Source organism: Saitoella complicata (assembly GCF_001661265.1).
Source record: "Saitoella complicata NRRL Y-17804 unplaced genomic scaffold SAICOscaffold_13, whole genome shotgun sequence".
Lineage (NCBI taxonomy): Eukaryota > Fungi > Ascomycota > Saitoellomycetes > Saitoellales > Saitoellaceae > Saitoella > Saitoella complicata.
Genome location: NW_017567004.1, coordinates 294,447 through 317,559, shown reverse-complemented (window position 1 = coordinate 317,559; position 23,113 = coordinate 294,447). Strand labels below are relative to the sequence as shown.

Here is a 23,113-nt window from a genome sequence, read left to right as displayed (position 1 = left end):
TGTGACTTGTGCGATATCTATAGGTACGTCGCGGTACCGTTGCTTGAGGAGCCGGGTGTTCTGGAGCGCAAGAAGAGCGAGACGCGTTTGGGTTGATTATGCTCGTTCGATTGCAGGGATGAATGCTCCTTCGATTGTCGATAAGCTCTTGAAGCACAGTTCAAGATTTTCGTGTCCCACGTACGTGTTTTGACAACGGGTTTGTTGATGCAGGCTCACGCGTAAAGTTGCAGGGCGGGAACATGGGTCTACAGTAGCAGTGCGAATTGTTCGTGCGAAGGGGATATAATACAGGACGCAGTCAGAGTAATGATCTCGTTATTAGAGCAGGAAAAATCAGCTGCACGCAAACGCTCATGTATCCACCGCCTATAGCTATGGCAATCGTCTCTATGCGGCGATCCGAATAAACGCAAAAGTAAAACGCCCATCAACCCCAATAATCAAACACGATAACCCGAATCCAGTAAAACGAAATGGAAGTGAGACCAGCTACACTTCACGAAACCATTTAGACCTTGTTGGCGACAGTCCTCTGGCTCATGAGCGTATGCTCATTTCGCTCCTTAGACTCCTTCTTGCAGTCCCCCAAGCCTGGGCAAGAGTGATCTTCCAACAACCTGTGGCGACTGCAGAACTTGCCTTCGCATCGTGCACAGTCACCGACAATGGGCATTCGTGGTTGGGAGCAAGCAACGTGCGTACACTTCTTCTTGACGACACCTCCTCTCAAGCGCAACACAAGGTGGAGCGTAGACTCCTTCTGAATGTTGTAGTCGGAAAGCGTACGACCGTCTTCCAGTTGCTTTCCGGCGAAAATGAGACGTTGCTGATCCGGGGGGATACCCTCCTTATCCTGAATCTTAGACTTGACATGGTCGATGGTGTCTGATGACTCGACCTCAAGGGTGATGGTCTTGCCGGTCAAGGTCTTCACGAAGATCTGCATACCACCACGCAATCTGAGGACAAGGTGGAGAGTGGATTCCTTCTGGATGTTATAGTCGGACAAAGTGCGGCCGTCCTCGAGCTGCTTTCCAGCGAAAATCAAACGTTGCTGATCCGGAGGAATTCCTTCCTTGTCCTGGATCTTGGACTTGACGTTGTCGATAGTGTCGGAGGATTCGACCTCAAGAGTGATGGTCTTGCCAGTGAGGGTCTTGACAAAGATCTACAACGAAGAGTTAGTCAACCGCTCGGATGAATGCTGTTCTGTAAGCCGGAAATACACACCTGCATGGTTGTAGAGTACAGTCGGTGATGTGTAGAGTAAGTGACGTGTTATAGGGGAAGCTGGCAGGGCGTGGAGGACGAACGGCCTTATATAGGGGGGGTGGTTGTTGGGAGGCGTTGATCCGGGAGGGTGACTCTTGGACGGTCTCAGGGGGCGGCAAGCGCGGCAGTCTCTCTCGCTGCCAGACGTCACAGGGACCGCAGCACCAGCAAGAGGCCGCGTAATCGTCCTGCCCGCGCGACCAACTTTGCGTGCACGAAGAACTAGCCAGAAGGATCGGGAAAGTGGGAAAGTCCGACAAGAAGGGCTGCCGTCCGGTTCATTGCCGAGTAGGAATGAGCATAATATTTCTCCAGCCCTCTCGTGTATGCTAGTCACAGGCTCGGCTCGTACTCCCGGTGCACCGCCTCTTTCGCGAGCTGTACCGTACGTCGATAAGGTGTGGCGTGGCGTCCAGTTGATTTCGTCCAATTTCTCAAAATAGTAGCAACCGTGGCCACTGAAGCTGTATATACCCCTAGGGCCTTCGTGTAAGGACTTAGGACCGCTCGTTCCAACAGTCTTCTTGTATACCTTGAGCTTTCTGTGGCCAAGACCGTTGCATTTGCACGGACAATTGCGGCCATGGATCACCAATATACCTTCGGAACCAAGGTATCGTCCTCTTATGGGTACGTCGCATGTTCGGTTTGCTGGTTGATTATATGCTAATTGAAGGCAGCGGATTTTGGACGTCTACGCCTAAGGAGCTTGCGATTACGGCACTGAATGCCCCATTGCGCGGTTACTCCGCGACAACCATCGTCCGAATTTGTTCTTTACTGACCCCTTTATTACTGTCGATAATTGTTCTCATCTGCATCAGACTCTGGACTAAGACACCATTCATCAACAGGCCGGATTACAGTCTTCTTACCACCGCTGACGATGTTGCAATAGCCAAGGCCAGGAAATGGAAAGTGGAGGCCATCAAAGGAGCCCGCTTTTTGTTTGGCTGGATGACCACCGTGCTTGTAAGTGTTTTGATGGTGATGAGTGCGCTTGGCATCGGAAAGCGCCTTGCGATGGGCAAGGACATCTCGGAGGAGGTGGTGGAGACAGTGTTCTGGGCGTATCTGCTGCTCCTGCACACTCACCGGTTCTTCCCTACACCGTACCGCCCAACTATCTTTCACCATGTGTCGCTGCTTGCACCAGTGCCTCTGGTGATCACTCTGCACCGTGATATCTGGCCGAGACTCTTGGTGCATCCGTCGGAGCACCAGATGAAGCATGTCAGAAACGAGGGCTGGTTCACTTGGGCCAGACTCATTCTTATGGTTGCTGTGAACTTCCTTCCGCTCGTCACGCCCCGTGTTTGGCATCCAGTTGACCCTACCGATAAGGAAGCTGTGCCTGCTCCGGAGCAGACTTGCACACCGATCAGCTATCTCGGAACCTACTATTGGATTGACCCGGTAGTTCGTAAGGGCTACAAGCGTGATCTTGAAGTGGATGATCTTCCTCCATTGCCTGATTACGATCGGGCAAAGTTGTGGAGGGAAAAGACGCTGAAGAACAAGAAGAGCTCAACTCTGATGACGGTTCTGAGTTTGATGCGCGTTGATATCGCATGGATGATGGTGTTCACGGCCTGCACAGCATGCTGTCAGTTCATCTCACCGCTCTCTATGAACCGCCTTTTGGCTTTCCTGGAAGACCCCGATAATGCTTGGATCACACCTTACTTCTTTGTTGTCGGATTACTTATTGCGCCTATTGCTCAATCCATATCTATGCAAGCATACGTCTTTACATCTACTCGCTTGCTGGTCCGAGTGAAGAGTGCTCTTACCCAGGAACTTTATCAGAAGACTCTGCGAATTCGCTTCGCCTTTAGCGAAGAGGAGGCCGAAGCGGCCACTACCGAGCAGGGAAAGAGCAAGGTTGGGACAATCAACAATCTCATGTCGAGTGACATCGAAACTATCACAAATACCAGAGACTTCTTCTTGTTGGTCGTTGCAGCGCCTGTTGAGATTATCGTTGCTCTTGTTTTCCTATACCAGCTCATGGGATGGAGTGCGTTTGTCGGTTTCGGAATGTTGATTGCGACGTTGCCCATTCCTGGGCTCCTCACAACGAGGCTTGCAAAGATGCAAAAGGAAGTCATGGCAGCGACCGATGCGCGTATCGGGCTTGTCAGTGAGCTGTTGCATTCCATCCGTATCACCAAGTTCTTTGGCTGGGAACGTGCTATGATTGGTAGAGTGACAGAGAAGCGTATGGCTGAACAGCGAGCCATCTGGAAACGGACCATGACGAGCATCTGGATCAGTGTCGTCACGGACTTATTGCCTCTCACGAACATGTTGATCACTTTCTTCGTGTACACGATCGTCATGAAGAGGACTCTGACCAGCAGTGTTGCCTTCACGGCCTTGAGTTTGTTCGATATTCTGAGAAGTCAGTTCTTGTGGATCTCATTTATGACTCGTATGTTGATCCAGGCCAAGGTCAGCTTCGAGCGTATTGACAAATTCCTCAATGATCCGGATGAGATCGACGCTGAACAAGCGCAGTTTCTTCTTGCCCAAGCCGCTGAGAATGAAGTCCCTCAGTTTGTTAACGCATCTTTTGCGTGGAACTCCAGTACACTGGAGAAGGCCATTGAGAAGGAGGAGTTCCAGCTACGTACTCTGAACTTCAACTTCATCAAAGGCGGCCTTAACCTGGTTGTTGGACCCACTGGGTGCGGCAAGAGTTCCTTGCTTCTTGCGCTGCTCGGTGAGATGCGCTTACTCGAAGGATCCTTCGACTTGCCCCGTGGCAACGGTGTCGCATATGTCGCACAGACTGCGTGGTTGCAGAATGCTACGATCAAGGAAAACATCCTTTTCGGCTCCGAATACGACGAGGAGCGATACGAGAAGACGCTCGACGCTTGTGCGTTGCGCCCGGATCTTGAAAGCTTCGAAGCTGGAGATCAGACTGAAGTTGGCGAGAAGGGTGTTACTCTTTCTGGAGGACAGAAGCAGCGCTTGAGTTTGGCCCGTGCAGTGTATTCGAACGCTCAGACAGTCTTACTAGACGATGTACTTTCTGCACTCGATATCCACACTGGCAAGTGCATTTTTGAGAACTGTATCAAGGGCGAGTTGCTTCGAGGCAGGACGGTCATTCTTGTAACGCATCACGTTACGCTTTGCTCCCCGGCAGCCGATCAGGTTATTGTCCTCCGCGATGGGCAGCAAGTCCAAGTGGATGATGCCGCTGCTGTTCTCGATGAGGATTTGATGAACGAGATTGAAGAGGAAGCGCCAGCACGGAAAGACCAGGAGCCTGATGTGGACGCTACGCCTGAGAACATCGATACTACCAAGCCTGCACAGGCACCTGCAAGCGGCAAAGGAGGAAAGCTGATCCAGGAGGAGGAGAAGGCTCGTGGACGTATCTCTCGCGGTCTCATCATCAAGTACATGCAGAACTTTGGGACGATTTTGTTTGCAGCCGCTCTGATTGCTGTGGTGCTCAACCAGGTTCTGGTGCTTCTTACGACGTACGAAGTGTCGCACTTGTCTGATCCTGTACACATCTATTTCTACCTCGCGTTGTACGCCGCCATCGTGGTTGGCTCGACGTTGATGAATGGTCTCACTAACGTTATCTTCTACCGTGGATCATGGAGCGCTGCTTTCAAGCTTCACACGGACCTTGTTGAGAGTGTGTTCGGTGCGCCTATCTCCTGGTTTGATTCTGTGCCCATCGGTCGTGTGATCAACCGTTTTTCGAAGGATGTTCGTGCTCTTGATTCGGTTATCGTCCAGTGGTTGCGCATGACTGCCGACAATGTCGTTCGTGTCGTTGTTCGTATTGCGTCCATCGCCGCTATCATGCCAATTTTTGCCATCCCGGCTGCTGCCGTCACTGTGATTGGTTACTTCATTGGTGAGATGTATATCAAGGCGCAGGTTGCGGTTAAGCGTATTGTGTCCATCACGGAGAGTCCGTTGTTCTCCCACTTTGGCGATACCATTCTCGGTGCTATCACCATCAGAGCTTTCGGTGCTCAAGAACGATTCAGTCAGGAAAACATGCGAAGGATCGACGCACACACCAGGCCCCTCGAAACCCTTTACAACGTCAATCGTTGGGTCTGCGTTCGAGCCGATGCAGTAGGTTCTTTAGTTGCCTTCACTGCTGGGTTCTTGGCTCTCGCTAACGGCAAGGTGTCGCCTGGTCTTGTAGGCTTTTCCCTTGTGAATGCTGTTGGCTTCAGTGAAACTGTTCTTTTCCTTGTCAGGTGTTCCAATGAACTCGAGGTTGAGATGAACTCCTACGAACGTGTCAAAGAATACATTGGCATCAAGCAGGAGCCGAAATCGACCCAGAAGGGCACACCTCCCGCATCCTGGCCCAGTGAGGGTGATGTAGTGGTGAAGGACTTGACAGTCCGTTACAATCTCGACGGACCCGATATCCTCAAGAAGGTGTCTTTTGTCGTCAACCCTCGCGAGAAGGTTGGTATTGTCGGCAGGACCGGAAGCGGAAAGAGCACGCTCGGTCTCAGTTTGTTGCGCTTTACGGAGAAGATTGGAGGTATCATCCAGATCAATGGCGTGGATATCGACAAACTCAATCTTGATGCGCTTCGTCAAAGAGTGTCTATCATCCCTCAGGACCCCGTGCTCTTCTCAGGTACTATCAGGTCGAACCTTGATCCATTTGGCGAGGCGAGTGATGCAGAGCTCAACCTGGCTCTTCGTGCTTCTGGTATGCTCGATTTTGAGGACGAGAGCTATGCTCCCTCTGGGTCTGCGACTCCGACGGGTACTATGAAATCCACGAAATCAATGAAGCAGAAGCTCAACCTGGACTCTGCTGTCACCGAGAACGGCAACAACTTCTCTCAAGGACAGAGACAAATCCTCGCGCTGGCGCGAGCCATTGTCCGTCGTTCCAAGTTGATTATCCTCGACGAGGCGACTGCCTCCGTTGACTTTGCCACGGATGCGAAGATCCAGCTCGCCCTCCGCACGGAATTCAAAGAGTCAACCATCTTGACCGTCGCGCACAGACTCCGCACCATTATGGATTACGACAAAGTCCTGGTACTCGAAGCTGGTGAGGTAGCAGAGTTCGATACTCCTGCAAACCTCTTGAAGAAGCAGGGGATTTTTTATACGATGGTGAAGCGTAGCGGGGAATACACGGAGTTGGCTAAGATTGCGGAAGGTAATGGAAAGGGTGATGAAGGGGGTCAGTGAAGGGTTGTTCCTGCTACTATTAGGTTTTGACTTGGATAACATAGATTAGCTGTGCTTTTGCCATGAAGAATTACTGTCCATGTTGATAGCAGTCGTGGGAATTATCGTATTGTCTTTGTGTAAAGAAAGTGGGTGCGATGCAGAACAAGAGTGGTTGTTTGTCAAAGAACGTCAGTTGGTTGGAGGTCGAAGACGGAGGGAAGAGCGGCTCTCTTATACCCGATGAGTTGCCGAGTCAGGGGTGCCATCAATTTGATGACAGCAGCAATATGGATATTGTGAAAACGCCCCGTGTACTTGTTGAACGTTCGTATTCGCTTATAATAATGAAACCTTCTCGTTCTCCTAACGTACAAAATCACCGTTGCAATCGCCATCGCCATCGCAATCCATCCTCATGCATCAATATCTTACGACTTCTCAGAGTTGTCCGTCCTCAAGGAACCACGCTCATCCTGCATTCCGATGACACCACCCCTGTAAAAGCATTAGCATCATGTAGATTGTGGCATTTTCGATCGGAGAAACATACCCTGGTGCCTTGTTTGGCGACGCGGTCTCGCTTCCAGGCTTCTTGTCCTCACCCTGAGCACTGGCAGCAGCGCTGGTCCTCTGGTTCTTCTTGTCCTCGATACCAGCGCGAGCGTTCTCTGACTGCACGTCCTTGGGATCGTCCTTGTCCACGGCATGGCCCTGAGTGGTCGAGGGAAGGTCCTGGTTGTCTTTACGGCTGATGAAGGAGGGACGAGCGGCTGAGGAAGAGAAGGCCCGAGCGGAGGAGACCAGAAGGCGAGCGCGGAAGAATTGCAAGCGAAGCATTGTCGATGTGAGTGTGAGTGTAGCGGTGGGGTTCGCCGTGCTTGGATCGAGATTGGTTTTATACCTCTTGACAATTCGGTTGAGGGGAGATGCAATGACGTCACGGACGCAAAATTCTTGCGCGCACCTGCAGTGAGGCGTGTCAAGAATTTTGCACTTAGTACCATGTCAAATGTCTACGTTACGTCGGCCACCCAAAGAAGCAAGAAGGATGTTCACCGCACAGGGCCTCTTCGGGAACACTGCCTGTCCAAAGGCCGCGACGTGTGACATCCCCGCCTGCTTCTTCAAGCATCCAGGTGAGCGACTCTCCCCTCTCATGTCCTGGGCATGTATGCTAATGAAAACCATTGCAGTGGAGCATACATTCGCGACAGCAGAGAGAGCGGCGAAGAAGAGACGCGTTGAGGGGGAAGAAGACGATGAGAAGGCCAAGGACGTTCTTGCGGAGGAAACGCCGGTAAAGAAGCAGAAGGTGGAGGACGAAGATACTGGCTCGTTACTAAGAAAGAAGAAGCTGCCAACCCCGCCGCCTGTTCTCACTACGCCAATCGAGCCAGAGGCGCCTCCAACTGTTCAAGTCGAAGAGGAAACGACCAAGGAGGCCACACCCGTTCCAAACCCCGGACCAGTCCAACCTGTTCGGCCAGCGTCACCCACACCAACTGCTCCAGCTCCGCCCGCGGCAGATAAACCACCTCCAACACTGGCAAAGCCAGCACTGGCTTCGGAAGCCAAGGGCAAGACAACAGCAAAAGCAACTCCTCTTGAACCCGCCATCAATATCAGTGGCCCTATCATCCCGGTTACATTTCCTGCATGCTCGGTCCCGAACATTACTCGTCAACCTCTACTTGCAATACTCGAGAAGGAGTATCTGAGCTACTACGGGGTCATCAGTGGCGATGAGTTAAAGTATCGGGCCAGAAAAGCAGCATTGAAGCGCGAAGAAGAGATTGTCAACAAGCATACGAAATTGACGTACAAGAATGCGATGAAGAACGCGATTATCGAGGTCAAGAAACGTCCGCGGATTACTCTCGAAGACCTTGAGAATGAGGGCAAGGAGGTGAAACAAAAGATCAAGGGCCTGGGCGCGGTTATGGAGGTTCTCGAAACGTTCGTCATGACTGACAAGGCGAAGCTGGCAGAATGGGACTATATCATCGACATTCCAACACCAGAAGAAAATGCTCCACGCAACGAAGAAGGATGCGAGCGTGTCTGTGATAGGTGTGGCAAACGCTGGATTGTGAAAGGAGATCTCGACGACGAAGACAAATCTGCCTGTCAGTACCACTACGGCAAACCCTACTGGCGCACACAAAATGGTGCCAAGCAGCAAGTATACTCGTGCTGCACCTTACCAATGGGTGAGAAGGGCTGCACACGTGGATGTCATGTTTTCAAGCTATCATACCCACCCCGCCTGCAAGTTCAGCAGCCTTTCCTCAATGTACCGGCGCATGATCCAGCGTCTGCCGAAGGCAAACTACCGGTCGTCTCTTTCGATTGTGAGATGTCATACACTACAGCAGGATTAGAGCTTACGCGTATCACTGCCCTCGATCACGAAGGCACCCTCCTTTTCGACGAACTTATTCGCCCGCCAAACCCCGTCCTGGATTTGAACACTCGTTTCTCTGGTGTGTCATCCCTCGAATCCGCTACCTGCACCCTCCAAGACGTCCGCACCCGTCTCCTCAACCTCATCGACTCCAAAACAATCCTCCTGGGCCACGGTCTCGAAAACGACTTGACCGCACTTCGCATCATTCACAACCGTGTGATTGATACCGCGATCCTATACCCACATCCACGAGGCAGACCGATCAGGAACAGTTTAAAGTACCTGGCGGAGAGGTATTTGTGCAGGCAGATCCAGAAGGGGGATGGGAATGCGGGTCATGACTCGAGGGAGGATGCGGAGGTGCCGCTGGAATTGGTGAGGGTGAAGGCGGAGGAGGAAATGAGGAGGAGGAGCTTGGCGAAGAAATGAATAAGCATACGGAGGGGAGTGACGTTATGGGAAGGCGTTGAATGGCATCGTTAGAGGACGGACTGCATATGTTCATGGTACCCACTGGTGAGCCATAAAGGCGACATTACCTACCCAATACAACTGTATTATTTACATTAACTTGTCTCGCCGATCATGCTTGTTGATGTAAATCAGGGTAACCGGTGCCTGGGTGATGACGGGGTCGGCTGCCGCACGTTCACGCTGGCCGCTCTCCGTCTACGCAGCCATCCTACTCCGCCTCAACAACCCTTTCCAAGCAAGCACCTGTTTACGCAAGTCTTGCTCTCATAGACGACGAAAGTGTCGCAGTTTACCTTCTCACAACCTCTTACGTCCAGCTTCAACATCATGTCTGTTGCGCCTACTGATCTTTGGTGAGTTGCCGCCCCTGGACTGCCTCAGATAAAGTCCGCATACTAACTCATGAGAATAGCCCCGTCTACGCACCCTTCTTCGGTGCTATGGGCTGCACGGCTGCTATCGTCTTCAGCTGCTTCGGTGCTGCCTACGGTACCGCCAAGTCTGGTGTCGGTATCTCCGCCATGGGTGTCCTCCGCCCCGACTTGGTCATGAAGTCCATTGTCCCCGTCGTCATGGCTGGTATCATTGCCATCTACGGTCTCGTCGTGTCTGTCCTCGTCTCCGACGGTTTGAAGCAGCAACAGGCTCTCTACACTGGTTTCATTCAGCTCGGTGCCGGTCTCTCTGTCGGTCTTGCTGGTCTTGCCGCTGGTTTCGCAATTGGTATCGTTGGTGATGCTGGTGTTCGGGGTACTGCTCAGCAGCCCAGGTTGTTTGTCGGTATGATTTTGATTCTCATTTTCGCTGAAGTTTTGGGTCTGTACGGTCTCATTGTTGCCCTGTTGTTGAACACGAAGGCGACCAACGACGTTGTGGTATGTACCTCTGCTACCTCATAGGAGTTTCTTTGCTAACGTTGCTGCAGTGCTGATAAGGAAATCACGAAAAGTTGGTCCCGGAGGCATGACAGCGAACGATAGAGGCATTAATTGAAGGGAGAGAGTTGTGGGTGGTGGATGTACGTTTGAGAGTGTTTGGAATGTAGCATTCTTGTGAAATTGAACTGTGTTTTTTGCTGAACCCACCGCACCTTTTACCTCATTCTAACCTCTAACGTACATTTTTGTCCATCGTCCCCATGATCTAGTTCTTGATCTGCAACAAACCCTCCTTCTGCAAGTACTCAGTAATGATACGGACAGAGTCCTCAACACTGTTCTCGTCGGTGCGGATGTGGATCTCAGGCTTCTCAGGGGCCTCGTAAGGAGCAGAGATACCAGTGAAGTCCTTGATCTCACCAGCACGAGCCTTCTTGTAAAGACCCTTAGGATCACGCTTCTCGACAACCTCGAGAGGAGCATCAATGTAAACCTCAATGAACTTCAATCCCTCCTTCTCGTGGAGCTCACGAGCCTGCTGACGGTCCGCCTTGTAGGGGGAGATGAAGGACGTAAGAGCGATCTGGCAGGAGTCGGCGAACAACTTGGCGACCTCACCAATACGGCGGATGTTCTCGTTACGGTCGGCCTCGGAGAAACCGAGGTTCTTGTTGAGACCGAAGCGGATGTTGTCACCGTCGAGACGGTAGGCAGCGACACCGAGGTGGAGGAGGTGCTGCTCGAGAGCGACAGCGACGGTGGACTTTCCGGAGGCGGAGAGTCCGGTGAACCAGATGGTCAACTAGAAACGAAACCGTCAGCATGGATGCAACTAGCAGATCAGGCACAGTGAACGCATACACCCTGCTGCTTCAAGAACTGAGCACGCTCCTCACGGGTAACGTTACCTAAGCGACGTTAGCATGGCGGCGCATGAACGAGATCCGTCAAGCATCAACTTACCGGCGTGGAAAGTAATGTTGGTGGCCTTGTTGTCAGACATCTTGAAGGTTGTGTGTTTATCGCGGTGGATTCTCTTCGGCGTTGTGCAACCTAAATTGAATTTCGTGCGATGCACGATGGCGCCATATGGGGTGTACGGTGGCAGTGCACAACATTTGCGAAGTTCGAAAGATAGGGGATTCGAATGAGTATATAACTGAAGCTCAATGATCAAGATGCTATCAGTTTGTTTCCAGCCGCGGTGTCCCCCCTACTCTAGCATCACCGCCAATCTTCCCTCCCAATCCGCTTTGGAACCTATCTTCGCACCGCTCCGTCTCCATCCTGCCTGATCCTCAGATTCATGAAGACTGGCAACATTCCTGTGCCACGTACACACGCGACCCGTTTATTTACCCAGCTTCTTCCTCAACGCACGCTGCTCCTTTCTTCTCTTCTTGTACTTGTGCTTGTTCATCTTCAACTTTCTCTTTCTCTTTACACTTGTCAATTCCATCTTCTTAGGTAGACCCTCGACTTCCTCCTGACCAACAGCATCACCGAACAACGTGTTCCTGATCTGATCCAAAACTTCTGGGTTCACTGCTCCCATAGCGTGCACCAGGGATCCCTGCTTTTGGCCGTGTGCTTCCACTGGCAGACTTTCGAACTCTTGAGGACGGATCAGCACGCCTGTTGGTGCTTCTCTCAAAGCCTTAAGGATTTGCGATTTAGGCGAGGTTTGGCTCTGAGGCACAGGCGCCGGAGGCGGTTGGAAAGGGGTGTAAAGGAAGTTGTAAGCCATCGCAGCTGCCGCCTCGTCACTCTCTCCCAGAGTTTCAAGATCCTTCTCAATAATTTCAGATGCAGAGGCGCGAACAATGCCCAAGGGACGGTGCTGAGCAAAGAATGCATTCAAAGCAATGTCTACGAGATGACGGTCAGTAACGACGCACTACAGGGGGCAAGTGATCGAAGGACAGTACCTCTTGGATCAACATGCTCGGTACTTGGAGACCATGACAAAGGCATGGAATGGTCCATAACGACCGGTGATGATGTGCCGAGCATGAGAGATGACGGCTTCTGAGATGAGCTGAAGCGACGCTGACGTACAGCAGCGCCAGAGAAGCCAAGCGGCTGGCATTTAGCCAGACGACTTGGCAGCCTTGCGAAAGACTGCATCCTTATCGAAGGTATAAAGATCGTTTCCACTGGTATGAAGCGTTCAGTTTCTTCGTACAAGTCCTGCAGGTCTTTCGCCCGCAGTCAGGGGTCGTGCGGCACCGCCTACGAAGGGAGCAGACAGCCAATTATAGAGCACGAGATACTCTCTTGAATGTCAGCTACGCCGTTTTGCAATTGGATTTGCGCTGCTTTTGAGCAGACGGTCTGCCGGTTCAGTCCTGGGCAATTGCGGTACGAGTTGCAGTTGAGCTCTCGGGCCCGGCCGGGTCGACGTCGAGTGCCCGACATCCAGCTTTCAGGCAGCTCTCAATACCCGGACGATGGTTCAGCTGCTCAGAGCAGATCAGAACCGGCGTTGGCTATGGTGGTCATGAATATGACTACTAATTTCTAAGCAAATTAAGCTATAACTAAGATGCAAAAAGATACCTCCAGACGCATTCCCCCCAAATAAATCAAAAACGAAAAACAGATCCTGAAATGAATAAAGTTCTTCCCTCAGCCAGCCATCAACGATAGTATAGCCACCTGTGCTCCATCCGATGAAGTAGTCCAAGTTAAACTCTCTGGTATATGTATGCGGGCAGCCCCTTGTCATATCCTTTTAGACACCATCACGTAGCTTAAATAAGACCACACTCCCTCAAGTTGGTCTGAATGATGATGTCGTTCACGGCAGCCATAACGAAGCGGATTTGAGTGGTGCTAGACCCTTGTTAGTCACAATGTTCTTGAGCGGAAGGAAGGAAAGACTTACTCAGTAGCACAGGTAAAGTGAGTGTAGATTTGCTTGACCTCGCTCTGGTTCAAGCTGACGAACCTGTTGAGGACGTAGTCGCACGCCGAGTTGTAGTCATCTCCGGCATCGTAGTCCGGGAAATAGTTCTTCAAGGGGCTGGCCTGCAACTTATCTCTGAAGATATCGATCTTGTTCAAGAACAGGATGATAGACGTCTTCAAGAACCACCTAGAGTTGCAGATTGAGTCGAAAAGAGTAAGAGCCTCCTGCATACGGTTCACGGTCTCATCTTCAAGGAGAAGCTGGTCATACTCAGAGATGGCGACCAAGAAGAGAATGGTGGTAACGTTCTCGAAACAGTGGATCCACTTCTTTCGCTCGGATCGCTGACCTCCGACATCGAACATGCGGTAAGTGAGTTCACCGATGATGAATGTGGTCTCGGTGATACCGGTTGTCTTGACACGAGAACGGAGGACATCTTGGTCGTTGGGAAGGTAGTCGGGCTGAGCGATACGGTCGATAGAGTCAAAGTAGTACTGTGCCGAATCGTTCAACTGGTACTCCCTTGACCTCCGGAAACATTCCTGAACACCGACATCCTTCCACAACGCTCGAATGGCATCACCAACCTCCTTACTCAGGGACTCGCCCTCAATTTGTGATGGTTGCATGAAGACGGTCTGAACGTGGTATTCGTTTCGTGAGTCGTCGAGAGGAATCTCCATACTCTCCATTGCTTCGAGGATCACGCGCATTGACTGCACGGTGTTGGAGAAGATGATCTCCTTGAAGGAATCGCGCTCATCTGCTGAGTAACCACCCTCGTGGATAAGCTTCATCTGTTTCAGAATCGTAGACTTTCCAGACTCTCCGGCACCTGTAGGAATGATGTTAGTGAATGCGCCGAAGCAATTGAATGCCAACCAAGCGTACCGAGCAAGAGCATCTTAATCTCATTCCGCAGCAACATCCTGTCCTTCTTCAATTGGGACTCAATTTCCTCATTTCTCTGCTTCCCCTCCTTGTCTTCGGTACTCATTCCACAACCCATTTTCGCGGATGCTTGCGCTGGCTAGATAGTGGATGGATGTATGCGGGTAAGTCGCAAAGGGCTGAGGATGCGACGACTTGATGCACCACTTGTTATATTGTCAAACCTTGACCAGCAGAGATATCAGACCGACTTCTGTAGGGATCTACGGTCAGCAAAAGGCTCTTCGGCGAAAAGGCAGGAGGGTCGCGTCGTACAGTTGTTTGCGGGGTAGAGGTCTCTAAATCGGACCGCACCGGGGTGTCGTAGAGTAGTGATTGGAGGGAGTAGGACTCAGCTGGCGAATCTATGTACTCTGAGGAATAAGCTTCAGCTCTGGTTCCCGGGTCCTGTCTTGGTATTCCGGAGTGGTCCTGGACGGTCTGTTGTCTTCGACGTCTATCTTCACTCAGGAGCGATCTGTGCAGGGCGGACAAAGCTAGCACCATACTGCCTGCCATATCACCAGCCACCAGCTCGCATAGAACACCCGCACAGGTCCAGGCCGACATGCCCTTGACAGGACCGGGTGAAAATAGGGTTCGACTTACCAAGCACCGTTGGCCAGGACAATGAGATCTGTCGGATGGTAGTTGACAGGTTCAGCTGTGGGAGTCGGGATTTGGGAGGGTGGTGATCGTTATTTGTCTAACATGTATGTAGCCATACCCCCGCCGACAAGGGTGCGTGTCAGAGTACAATTATGTGATTAAGGTCAGACACATATACAGCCAGTATCACCGTGTCCTCTGCCGTCTTTCGCTTGAAGCGGTCATTTGAACCAGGGTCTCCGACGCACCCTCAACATGAAAGGGCTGAAACACAGACCCTTTAACCCTCGACAGCTTATGAGCATCCTTCTGTAGACATCGCTTGAAGTTCCTTTCTATGTGAGGAAATCCAGAAATGCCCCGCAGAATTCAGGCAGGTGTAGACGGTCTCGATCACGAGCATAACTCTCTCACGAGTGTCATATGTCTGTCTATGGCGGAACCGGTACCTTCGATGCGACGGACTGTATGCCTAGGCCGCGACGGCTCTCCAATCAGTCGATACTATACTGTTCCAATCATGCTGCCCTAGCTCCGATCTTGAAGCTCAGGATGTTATTCTTCTCCGAGATCAAATCATCTTCGCTCACACGCACACCTCCAACCCCCTCAATGAATGTGCAGTCGCCTCCCATGATCCTCTGAGCCACGTCACCAACCGTAATACCACGTCTAACTAGTGTGCAATCTCTGAATACGGCAGTCTTGCCGGACGAGTCCGAACTGCTGAATGTGTGCGTGTTCTTGACGGTATAAACTGGGATGAGGCCAAGGAGATCGGCCGCCCGTTGTAGAACCTGGTGCACTCCAGTCGATCCATGTCGGTAAAGAACTAGATCGCGCAAGTCTTCTATTCGCTGTTGAAGCTTTTCGTCGAGAGGCTTTAGATCGGAATCAGGCTGTGAGAATGCTGTGAGCACGGTGAAGGACGAAGGAACACGTACTCCACTTACTATGTCGACCTTCGTATCTACGAACTCGGTTCCCTCTTCGTACTGAATATAGCCTTGCTTCTTCAACCTTTTCAGCAAATTCTCCGTTGCTGCACTGCACAGCACTATTGACCCCGGCTTCTGCTGCTTCGCAATCTTGGCAATGTTCATATCCGCATCTCCATGGTCCACCTTGTTCAAGGCCAACACGGTCGGGAACTTCTCGTCCACAAATCCTTCAACAACCCTCTCAATAGTCGAATCATCCCAATGGTCCAATGGCTGCTTGATGCCCAATCTGTCCAAGAACCGTGCCACAAGTTTCGCCGTAGATCCGTAACCGGAGAACTGTCCCTGTAGTGTATCCACAGCATTTCCTTTGATAGCAACATGTCTCCGTACGATACTGCCCCACTTCTCTCTCAGGTTACCTCCAACCCATCTCACGATCTCACCCCTCAACCACTCAATATCCACACTGGGATCATACCCTCTCGTCTCCTTTCCCTCAGCATCCGTCGTTCCACTGACGTCCACAACATGTACCAAACAATCCGCATGTCGAAGATCATCCAAGAACTTATTTCCCAACCCTCGACCTTCGTGGGCTCCTGGTACTAAACCGGCAACATCGAGAAGCTGTATTGGCACATGGCGGGTGCCGTTGTTACAGGTGCCATATGTGGGCTTGCAGAACTCCTGTTTTCCGAAACGAGCGCAAGCACATTTGATCTGAAGGTACCCGACTGCTCGGTTCGGCTCAATGGTGGTGAAAGGGAAATTCCCGACTTGAGTCGAATGTCAGCGGATCATACCGGCAATCAGCAGAGCGTGGTGCACCTTTGGCGGTTGCATCTGTCAGAGCATTAAGCATGCTGGATTTACCAGCCGATGGCTTTCCAACGAATGCAATCAACGGATCTCTAGGCATTCTGTGTCGTCTTTGCTGGCTCTATCACGTCTCCAGCTCATCGAATTACGCACAAGTATGGTTAAGGTATACTGTACGTCAAGTCAGGGCATGTGTATGCGGCTGCCGGTGCGCTCACCGAAATTGAACCTTCGTTATATTTACATGCAAGTAGTTAGGTAGGTAGATTCTCTAAGCCTTTAAATCAATGCAGAGCTGTATGCGTCGAGCAACTTTTTCTTTCTTGGTACGGGTCTGTCCTCTCAAAGGAATCACTCGTTGTAGTGGTAAACCTGCGACAATCGTTAGCCAATGTAGACGCTGGAAGCGTAGGAGATACTCACAAGGTAGTTAGGCAAGCCCCAGGCCTGGTATCCCAACCGCTTCGCCATTTTCGCGAATCCCTCCGTCTCGATCAGATGGTAAAAGGGGAAGCTTGGGAACATCGCTCCATCCCTGTGCACCTCAGCCTTCACCAACAAGGCGGTTCCACCAACACCATCCAACTCAGTCTCCGTGTTCTTGTTGCCATGCTCGTTGTACTCGTACACGAACAAGCTTCTGTACGTCGGCAACTCCCGGTAACCCTCAACAAGGATGTCATCCTCGCTCATACTGGCCGCAAGGTTCAAAGCGGTCTGGGACTCGTGCCAATTGTTGTAGTCATACGGCCTGACGCCGCCTTCATAACGCTGGTAGCAGTTGGCGGTAAGGATGGGCTTGTCGTGACCAGTCATGTCCTCAAGTATAGTTGCTGGCGTTTCGACAATGTCACCGTCCAACCAAAACACCCACGCAGTAGTCGGAGAGATCGTACTGAACAGCAAAGAGTTGCGAGACAAAGCCATAGATCCACGGCGAGCCTTCTGGGCCGAAAGGGCATGACGTTCTGTGTATGTATGTTAGCCATGAGCCTTTGCAACCAGTTGTAATCCTTACCCTTCTCGTCGCGACCCACGGGCATGTCATGATCATCCCGTAAAATGTGCACCTTCTTGAACCTCTTGTTCTTTGGGCCGCTCTGCACCTTCTTGACGGCCTCCTCCACTTCAGCCAAAACGGCATTGCCCTCCTTTCCTCTTGGCACAATGAATCCCAGCTCAATCAACTCGTGAGGATACGTGAACGCATTGAGGTTCTTCCAATATTCATCGTAAAACTTGCTCAATGGTGTCAGGATCAACACCTCCTCCTTGTTCGCAGCGGCATTTCTGGTGGCCGCCATAGGGTTCATGTTGACATGCTCAATTGGAGGAGGTTTCGAAGGTTTTGTTGATGGTACTTGAGATCGCCGAGCGGCTGGTGCTGATGTCGATGATCCACCGAAAATGAATACCAGAAAGCCGAGCGCCATTATGACACCCAGGGCAGTGGTGATGGGATTTCTCCGAAGAGCAGACGCCATTGCTGCGATTTCGTGTGGACGAGTTCAGTCCTGCTGAGGTATACGTCGTCTGAGCCTGTAGGGTAGAATGCCGAGTATTGACGTGGTCGTAACCACAATGTGTCGGTGAAGCCTCGGGCGTAACTGCGGCACTGTCAGACCTGCAAGACAGAGGGTTGTAACAATCGAACTAGCCACCTATTGAAAGACAATGATAGACTCTCTGCGCGATTTCGACGCGATTTGGTTGCTGGACAGTTGTTGTGTTGGTCGTTTAAGCTTGCAGGGGAAGCGGCAGGGCGGTTTCTAAGCTTGGAAATGACCACCGGCTCATTGCTGATTGGAATGGCATACCAGAACCAGCATGCTCGAGAAAACATATTACAGAAGTAATGGCAATAGAAAATCATGCTTTCATGAGCAACTGCGTCCCCTCTGTCACTTTGCACCGCCTATTCGGGAAGCCCGGGACTCTTCCGCCAGGGGTCAAGGTTATATGACTTCCGAGAGTTGAAATACTTTTCTTGCGACTGGTTTACCACATCCCCAGTCCCTTAGCCAAACGTCTTGCAGTTTCCGGTCCCTAACCATGCCACATGCTGACTTGTCCATGTTCCCTCCCGGGCAGTCCAAGGAGCAGCTTTACCAAAGTCTCCTCGAGAATGCCCAGGCCCTCCTCGAAGACCAGCGTAACTGGGTCGCCAATTGTGCCAATGTTTCTTCGCTTGTATGGCATGGTTTGCATTCTCTACCATCGCCTTCCGATAAGGTCAATTGGGCTGGGTTCTATGTCCGGGATCGCAAGAAACCTGAGCAACTGATCCTCGGGCCCTTCATGGGCAAGGTTTGGCTCACCCCAGAGTATCCAACATTCACGCTAATTGCAGAAACAGATTGCGTGCCAGACTATCAGGCTTGGAAAGGGAGTTTGCGGAACAGCAGCAGCAACTGGCGAGTCACAGCTTGTACCAGGTATGATGTTCACCATCCTTTCGGAGATGGCGGCAAAGAACTCACTGTAATTGTCCTAGATGTGGAAGCATTCCCAGGCCATATCGCATGCGACGGAGAGACGCTGTCAGAAATCGTGGTGCCTGTGAGATCTGCATCTGGCGACATAGTAGGAGTTTTGGATCTGGATTGCGAGGAGCTCAAGGGCTTCGACGAAGTGGACCAAAAGTTTTTGGAGCACCTAGCTGAGTTGGTAGGCAAGGGCTGCGATTGGGAGTAAAGCCATACGGAGGTGATGTTATGGTGGCCGTGCAGGCATGGCTACAAGAGACCATGCATAGAATGTGTCGATAACAAACTTAATTGCTCGACTAGATATCTATCCTAATATCCATAAACCTCCTCAATACGCCAGAAATCCAGTTTCTCCGCAACTTCTTACACCAACAAGCGCTCGATGGCGTTTTTGATGGTCTGGATCTGAGTCCTGAGCTCAGAAGCCTCGTTGGTGGTGATGGAGCAAGAGATGACGGGACGGGTGACACCGCAAGCACGACCAAGAGCAGACTTGGAGGGAACGAAGACCTACAGCATTCATTAGCATATAATCCCTGAAACCACGGACGGATCAACGTACGTAGGGAACGTTCTTGTCCTCACACAACAAAGGCAAGTGCAACAAGATCTCAATAGGCTCAGTGTCGGCGGTCATGACAATGAACTCGGCAATACCACGGTTCAAGGTCTTGGTAGCCTCGTTGGCACCCTTCTTCAACTGCTTGTAGTGGGAAGCCTGCTGAACCAAGTCCAAGATCTGCTGAGAGAGCTGGGCGTCGGCGAGAGGGAAAGCCTTGGGGTTGGGAGTAGACATGTTTGTAAGGGTTCCTTGCGTTTAAGAGAGAAGTGCTCGCCCTTGTGAATGGATGGAGTTCAACAGCCGCGGTCGCCGAGGACGGTGTACTTTTTCTGTGCGCGCGCAGGGCCAGGGGGGCGAAATGAGAGTCACGTGCGATAAGCTTAAGCTCTGACAGAAGCAATGAAATCGAAATTTTAGGCAAAGAGGAGTCGAATATGCCATACTCCCATGTAAAAAGAATTTACCCATCTAGTAGGGCCTGCCCAACATCTAACATAAGTATCTATACGGCGCACATACCAACAGCCATGGCGACGGCCAAAGCAAAGACAGCCTTGGTCAAACCCATGCCGTTGTTGGAAGTACCAGAGGAAGAGGAAGAAGTTCCGGAAGACTGGGCACCAGAGGCAGTGGCGGTGGAGGATCCGGAAGCGGTAGCGGTACCGGCGGAAGCGAGAGACTGGATGGCGGTAGAACCCTGACCCTGGTTGGTAGGTCCATTGTTACCCAAAGCCTTGCCAGCACCAGAGTGGATGTAAGCCTGGGCAGCGGAAGGAATGACAGGCAGGTCCTCAGCAGCGAAGGTGATCTCGAAGTGAGTCTGATTGCTGGGGCAGGTAGCGACAGAACCGTCGGTCTTGTAACCGCCGTCACCAGAGGGGTTGGAGGTCTTCGCGAACTCCTCCATCAAGTTTTCGTAGTCCTGGAGAGGGGTGATGCTAGTACCATTGACCTCAACCAAACCGTAGTTGTTGGACTCCTGGGTCCACTCGTAGACCAAACCACCAGAGAAGACGGGGGTCATGTTTTCAGAGTAGATAGACTCAACCTCAGTGAAGGGACGGGGAGAAACCAAATTGCATCCGTACTCGGAGAAGAAAAGGGGGATAGAGTAGTTGCTGAAGTCCTCGACACGCTGAGAGTATCCGGAGGTGGTGTAAGAAGACTCACCGCACCAGGAGTAGGAGTTGAAGGCGTAGAAATCAGCACGGGCAGTAGCATCGTCACCGCAGTTGAAGTACTCAGCAAGCTGGATACGGTTCTCAGAGACATCAGCGGCAGAGTATCCTACGGGGATCTGACGGTCAGACTGCTTGCTGATGTAGTCCTTCAAGTCACGGACGGTAGCCTTGACGTAGGGAGCGGCCTCGGTGTTGTTGGCATCGTTAATGACCTCGTTACCAGCGAAGAAACCGACAACGTTAGAGTAGTTCTTGAACGCATCGACGGTAGCAAAGACGTGCTGAAGGTAGATGGCGTTGTAAGAGCCCGCCGGGTCAGTGCGGGAAAGAGCGATCCTGGGAGTGTTGACATCGACGAAGAGGTAGATACCAGCATTCTGCAACATGTTCATACACGTAGAGTGATCGGCAGAGTTGTCAACGTTGTAAACACGGATGGTGTTGATACCCAATTGCTCAAAGTAAGGAATGTCACGCTTGCAAGCCTCGGTGTTGGCCAAAGGGTCGTCAGTCTGAGCGGAAGCCTCACCACCGGGCTGGTAGGTGACACCACGAACGTAGAAACGGTCGCTGCCCTGGAAGAAGGCGTTACCATCGATGGTGACGGGAGTGAGCGTAGCAGTGGCCGAGGTCGCAAGGGAAGAAGCGGTCACGGTGACAGAAGCAACGGGCTGCGTAGAGACGGTAGCCTGGGCGGAGACATAGGCAGCCCCGGCAAGGACAGAAAGAGCAGCGGCGGCAGTGGAACGCATTCTATAAAGATAACGATCGGCCTTCGAAAATGTCAGCACTCCCGTCCGTCCGCGAATGTATGCTAGGTAAACGCACTCACGTTGGACCCAAGAAGGACTAGAACTACGTAGGACGAATGAAAGACAGTAATTCACCGAGAAAAAACGGTGGAAGTTGGTTGATGTCGTCCTGGAATCGGTGGGTTGGATGTTTTCTCCCCTTCTCTGTGCGCGGCAGTACTTGTACTTTGTGTACGGGATCGAAATCAGGGGTAGCTTTAATGCAAGCCAACTCGCGCACTTCTGCCAAGAAAATGGAAATAAGAGTTTCAATTAGCGATGCACCGATCTTCACCGTCAAGATTGGACGAGGACTATCACGAACGCTACAATGGCGACCATGACCCCGAGCAATGTGATGATCCATACGGTCCCTTGACTCGCCGGAAATTGACCCTTCGTCAGCCAGTGTTGGCTCACAAAATACCTCCATACACCTAATCCCAGCACCAGCAGACTTGCCATCACCATGGTTGCACCCAGTGGTTTCCCTACGGCGTGCAACCGTCTCTGTGTTTCGGACGATTGGCCCGTGGACGGTGCTGGTAATCGGAACAATTGGGTCAGTGCTACCCCAATAGCTGTGAATGAAAGGGATGTTCGTAGGTAAGCTAGGAATGTTCGTTCGTTGGCTATACCACCCGATGTTAGTCGTGAGCTCCATGAAGGATCAAAGACATGCGCGGTACCCAGATGATCTCTCGCTACACTCCCCTTGTTCTCCAACCACAGACTTAAATCATGCTCCCTGAGCCATTTCATAACCCACTTCTTCGAGCCTGTTGTATTCTCCTGCTCTGCACTCCCATTCCTTCCAAGCTCCTGCTCCATCTCCTGTGTATCGGCTGAGGTGGCCGCTGCAACAGAATGTTCCGCATCCTCCTGGTTCGCGGGAATCTCCGATGGCCGCCTCCGCGTTCCATAGCTCGAGGTAGTCGGTATACTCAATCGTCTTTCTGTTGTCGGATAAGACATCTCTTAGATTTTAGGGATGAATGCTTACGTTGGGTGTACCGGTAGGTCGGTTGTCGGCGAGGTGCTGCGACGTGCGCAGCGGGCGGAGATTAATCACGTAATTGCGGTGTATGTAACGTAGACATCTCCGGACGACGCTCGATTTTCAGTTCGTACAGAATGGTGATTGCTCGAGAGAGATCAGTTTCAACGTCGGAATGGAGGAAGTATTCTGCTGGTGATTTCGTACCGATTAGCGTGTAAGCTCTAGAGCGTCAAACGTCGGTCGCGTAGGAGTCTAACATGTTATCAGGAACGCTTCCGTGGACAAAAATGATGAATGCCTTCTTGCGCGAGAACGTATCTCTGACTGCGCTCTACCCACACTTTTGCGCGGAGATGTACAAGGCTGCTGTTTGAGGGCGTGGGAACGTTCTTTGAACACCCACCAAAGCAGGAAGGCACCTCTTACTCCGATTCGTCAGTGGCACATTTCTCTCGTCCCAGCGATTTTGTCGGTGCTTGTGTTGAGTGTGCTACCATATTTGTGTCACGATAGGTTGGAATGGTTAGGCCATTGGTACTGGATACACTGTGAATGCAACCAAGGCCTGGCATTCATTTTGCGAGGCAACAGTGCTTCCTTTACATGTCAGTGGAACAATTGCTGTGAAATGTCACGCATGATGCGTGTGCTCA

General features: G+C 51.6%; 14 protein-coding genes across 14 annotated transcripts; 4 read left to right on the top strand and 10 right to left on the bottom strand.

Moving 5' to 3' along the window:
- Positions 1–482: 482 nt before the first annotated feature.
- SAICODRAFT_71604 (polyubiquitin 5) lies at positions 483–1,260 on the bottom strand. The gene is made up of 2 exons (XM_019170699.1): positions 1,234–1,260; positions 483–1,171 (listed from the first exon to the last, which is right to left on the bottom strand). Exons 1-2 carry the CDS (start codon positions 1,237–1,239, stop codon positions 512–514), a joined length of 666 nt encoding a protein of 221 aa, XP_019023900.1. The 5' UTR covers positions 1,240–1,260; the 3' UTR covers positions 483–511.
- Positions 1,261–1,703: 443 nt separating this feature from the next.
- Positions 1,704–6,854, top strand: SAICODRAFT_80947 (uncharacterized protein). The gene is made up of 2 exons (XM_019171220.1): positions 1,704–1,905; positions 1,956–6,854. The coding sequence occupies exons 1-2, from the start codon at positions 1,859–1,861 to the stop codon at positions 6,478–6,480; spliced, it is 4,572 nt and encodes a 1,523-aa protein (XP_019023899.1). The 5' UTR covers positions 1,704–1,858; the 3' UTR covers positions 6,481–6,854.
- SAICODRAFT_127383 (uncharacterized protein) lies at positions 6,706–7,357 on the bottom strand. Its single transcript, XM_019165399.1, has one exon. It carries the CDS (start codon positions 7,297–7,299, stop codon positions 6,931–6,933), a length of 369 nt encoding a protein of 122 aa, XP_019023898.1. The 5' UTR covers positions 7,300–7,357; the 3' UTR covers positions 6,706–6,930.
- A 153-nt stretch (positions 7,358–7,510) lies between these two features.
- SAICODRAFT_19574 (ribonuclease H-like protein) lies at positions 7,511–9,424 on the top strand (the record flags this gene model as incomplete). The annotated part of the gene is made up of 2 exons (XM_019166126.1): positions 7,511–7,598; positions 7,656–9,424. 2 exons carry the CDS (start codon positions 7,511–7,513, stop codon positions 9,296–9,298), a joined length of 1,731 nt encoding a protein of 576 aa, XP_019023897.1. The 3' UTR covers positions 9,299–9,424.
- A 116-nt stretch (positions 9,425–9,540) lies between these two features.
- SAICODRAFT_71601 (V-type ATPase) lies at positions 9,541–10,274 on the top strand (the record flags this gene model as incomplete). The annotated part of the gene is made up of 3 exons (XM_019170698.1): positions 9,541–9,696; positions 9,756–10,218; positions 10,269–10,274. Exons 1-3 carry the CDS (start codon positions 9,671–9,673, stop codon positions 10,272–10,274), a joined length of 495 nt encoding a protein of 164 aa, XP_019023896.1. The 5' UTR covers positions 9,541–9,670.
- Positions 10,275–10,386: 112 nt separating this feature from the next.
- SAICODRAFT_93145 (adenylylsulfate kinase) lies at positions 10,387–11,224 on the bottom strand (the record flags this gene model as incomplete). Its single annotated transcript, XM_019171857.1, has 3 exons — positions 10,387–11,023; positions 11,083–11,129; positions 11,185–11,224. The coding sequence occupies 3 exons, from the start codon at positions 11,222–11,224 to the stop codon at positions 10,487–10,489; spliced, it is 624 nt and encodes a 207-aa protein (XP_019023895.1). The 3' UTR covers positions 10,387–10,486.
- A 348-nt stretch (positions 11,225–11,572) lies between these two features.
- SAICODRAFT_19571 (uncharacterized protein) lies at positions 11,573–12,400 on the bottom strand (the record flags this gene model as incomplete). Its single annotated transcript, XM_019166125.1, has 2 exons — positions 12,150–12,400; positions 11,573–12,090 (listed from the first exon to the last, which is right to left on the bottom strand). Exons 1-2 carry the CDS (start codon positions 12,346–12,348, stop codon positions 11,573–11,575), a joined length of 717 nt encoding a protein of 238 aa, XP_019023894.1. The 5' UTR covers positions 12,349–12,400.
- Positions 12,401–12,951: 551 nt separating this feature from the next.
- Positions 12,952–14,471, bottom strand: SAICODRAFT_80934 (guanine nucleotide binding protein, alpha subunit). Its single transcript, XM_019171219.1, has 4 exons — positions 14,342–14,471; positions 14,027–14,279; positions 13,109–13,970; positions 12,952–13,056 (listed from the first exon to the last, which is right to left on the bottom strand). Exons 2-4 carry the CDS (start codon positions 14,142–14,144, stop codon positions 12,975–12,977), a joined length of 1,062 nt encoding a protein of 353 aa, XP_019023893.1. The 5' UTR covers positions 14,145–14,279; positions 14,342–14,471; the 3' UTR covers positions 12,952–12,974.
- A 721-nt stretch (positions 14,472–15,192) lies between these two features.
- On the bottom strand, positions 15,193–16,537 carry SAICODRAFT_35436 (GTP-binding protein; the record flags this gene model as incomplete). The annotated part of the gene is made up of 2 exons (XM_019168423.1): positions 15,193–16,394; positions 16,447–16,537. 2 exons carry the CDS (start codon positions 16,535–16,537, stop codon positions 15,193–15,195), a joined length of 1,293 nt encoding a protein of 430 aa, XP_019023892.1.
- Positions 16,538–16,788: 251 nt separating this feature from the next.
- Positions 16,789–17,921, bottom strand: SAICODRAFT_7810 (alpha-1,6 mannosyltransferase subunit Mnn9; the record flags this gene model as incomplete). The annotated part of the gene is made up of 3 exons (XM_019171099.1): positions 16,789–16,809; positions 16,861–17,405; positions 17,456–17,921. The coding sequence occupies 3 exons, from the start codon at positions 17,919–17,921 to the stop codon at positions 16,789–16,791; spliced, it is 1,032 nt and encodes a 343-aa protein (XP_019023891.1).
- Positions 17,922–18,489: 568 nt separating this feature from the next.
- On the top strand, positions 18,490–19,131 carry SAICODRAFT_57622 (GAF domain-like protein; the record flags this gene model as incomplete). Its single annotated transcript, XM_019169550.1, has 3 exons — positions 18,490–18,744; positions 18,794–18,872; positions 18,932–19,131. 3 exons carry the CDS (start codon positions 18,490–18,492, stop codon positions 19,129–19,131), a joined length of 534 nt encoding a protein of 177 aa, XP_019023890.1.
- A 158-nt stretch (positions 19,132–19,289) lies between these two features.
- SAICODRAFT_93129 (13 kDa ribonucleo protein-associated protein) lies at positions 19,290–19,760 on the bottom strand (the record flags this gene model as incomplete). The annotated part of the gene is made up of 2 exons (XM_019171855.1): positions 19,489–19,760; positions 19,290–19,436 (listed from the first exon to the last, which is right to left on the bottom strand). Exons 1-2 carry the CDS (start codon positions 19,720–19,722, stop codon positions 19,290–19,292), a joined length of 381 nt encoding a protein of 126 aa, XP_019023889.1. The 5' UTR covers positions 19,723–19,760.
- Positions 19,761–19,990: 230 nt separating this feature from the next.
- Positions 19,991–21,560, bottom strand: SAICODRAFT_93126 (uncharacterized protein; the record flags this gene model as incomplete). Its single annotated transcript, XM_019171854.1, has 2 exons — positions 21,502–21,560; positions 19,991–21,442 (listed from the first exon to the last, which is right to left on the bottom strand). The coding sequence occupies exon 2, from the start codon at positions 21,419–21,421 to the stop codon at positions 19,991–19,993; it is 1,431 nt and encodes a 476-aa protein (XP_019023888.1). The 5' UTR covers positions 21,422–21,442; positions 21,502–21,560.
- A 162-nt stretch (positions 21,561–21,722) lies between these two features.
- Positions 21,723–22,462, bottom strand: SAICODRAFT_80914 (uncharacterized protein). The gene is made up of 2 exons (XM_019171217.1): positions 22,150–22,462; positions 21,723–22,092 (listed from the first exon to the last, which is right to left on the bottom strand). The coding sequence occupies exons 1-2, from the start codon at positions 22,433–22,435 to the stop codon at positions 21,758–21,760; spliced, it is 621 nt and encodes a 206-aa protein (XP_019023887.1). The 5' UTR covers positions 22,436–22,462; the 3' UTR covers positions 21,723–21,757.
- Between the last annotated feature and the right edge of the window lie 651 nt (positions 22,463–23,113).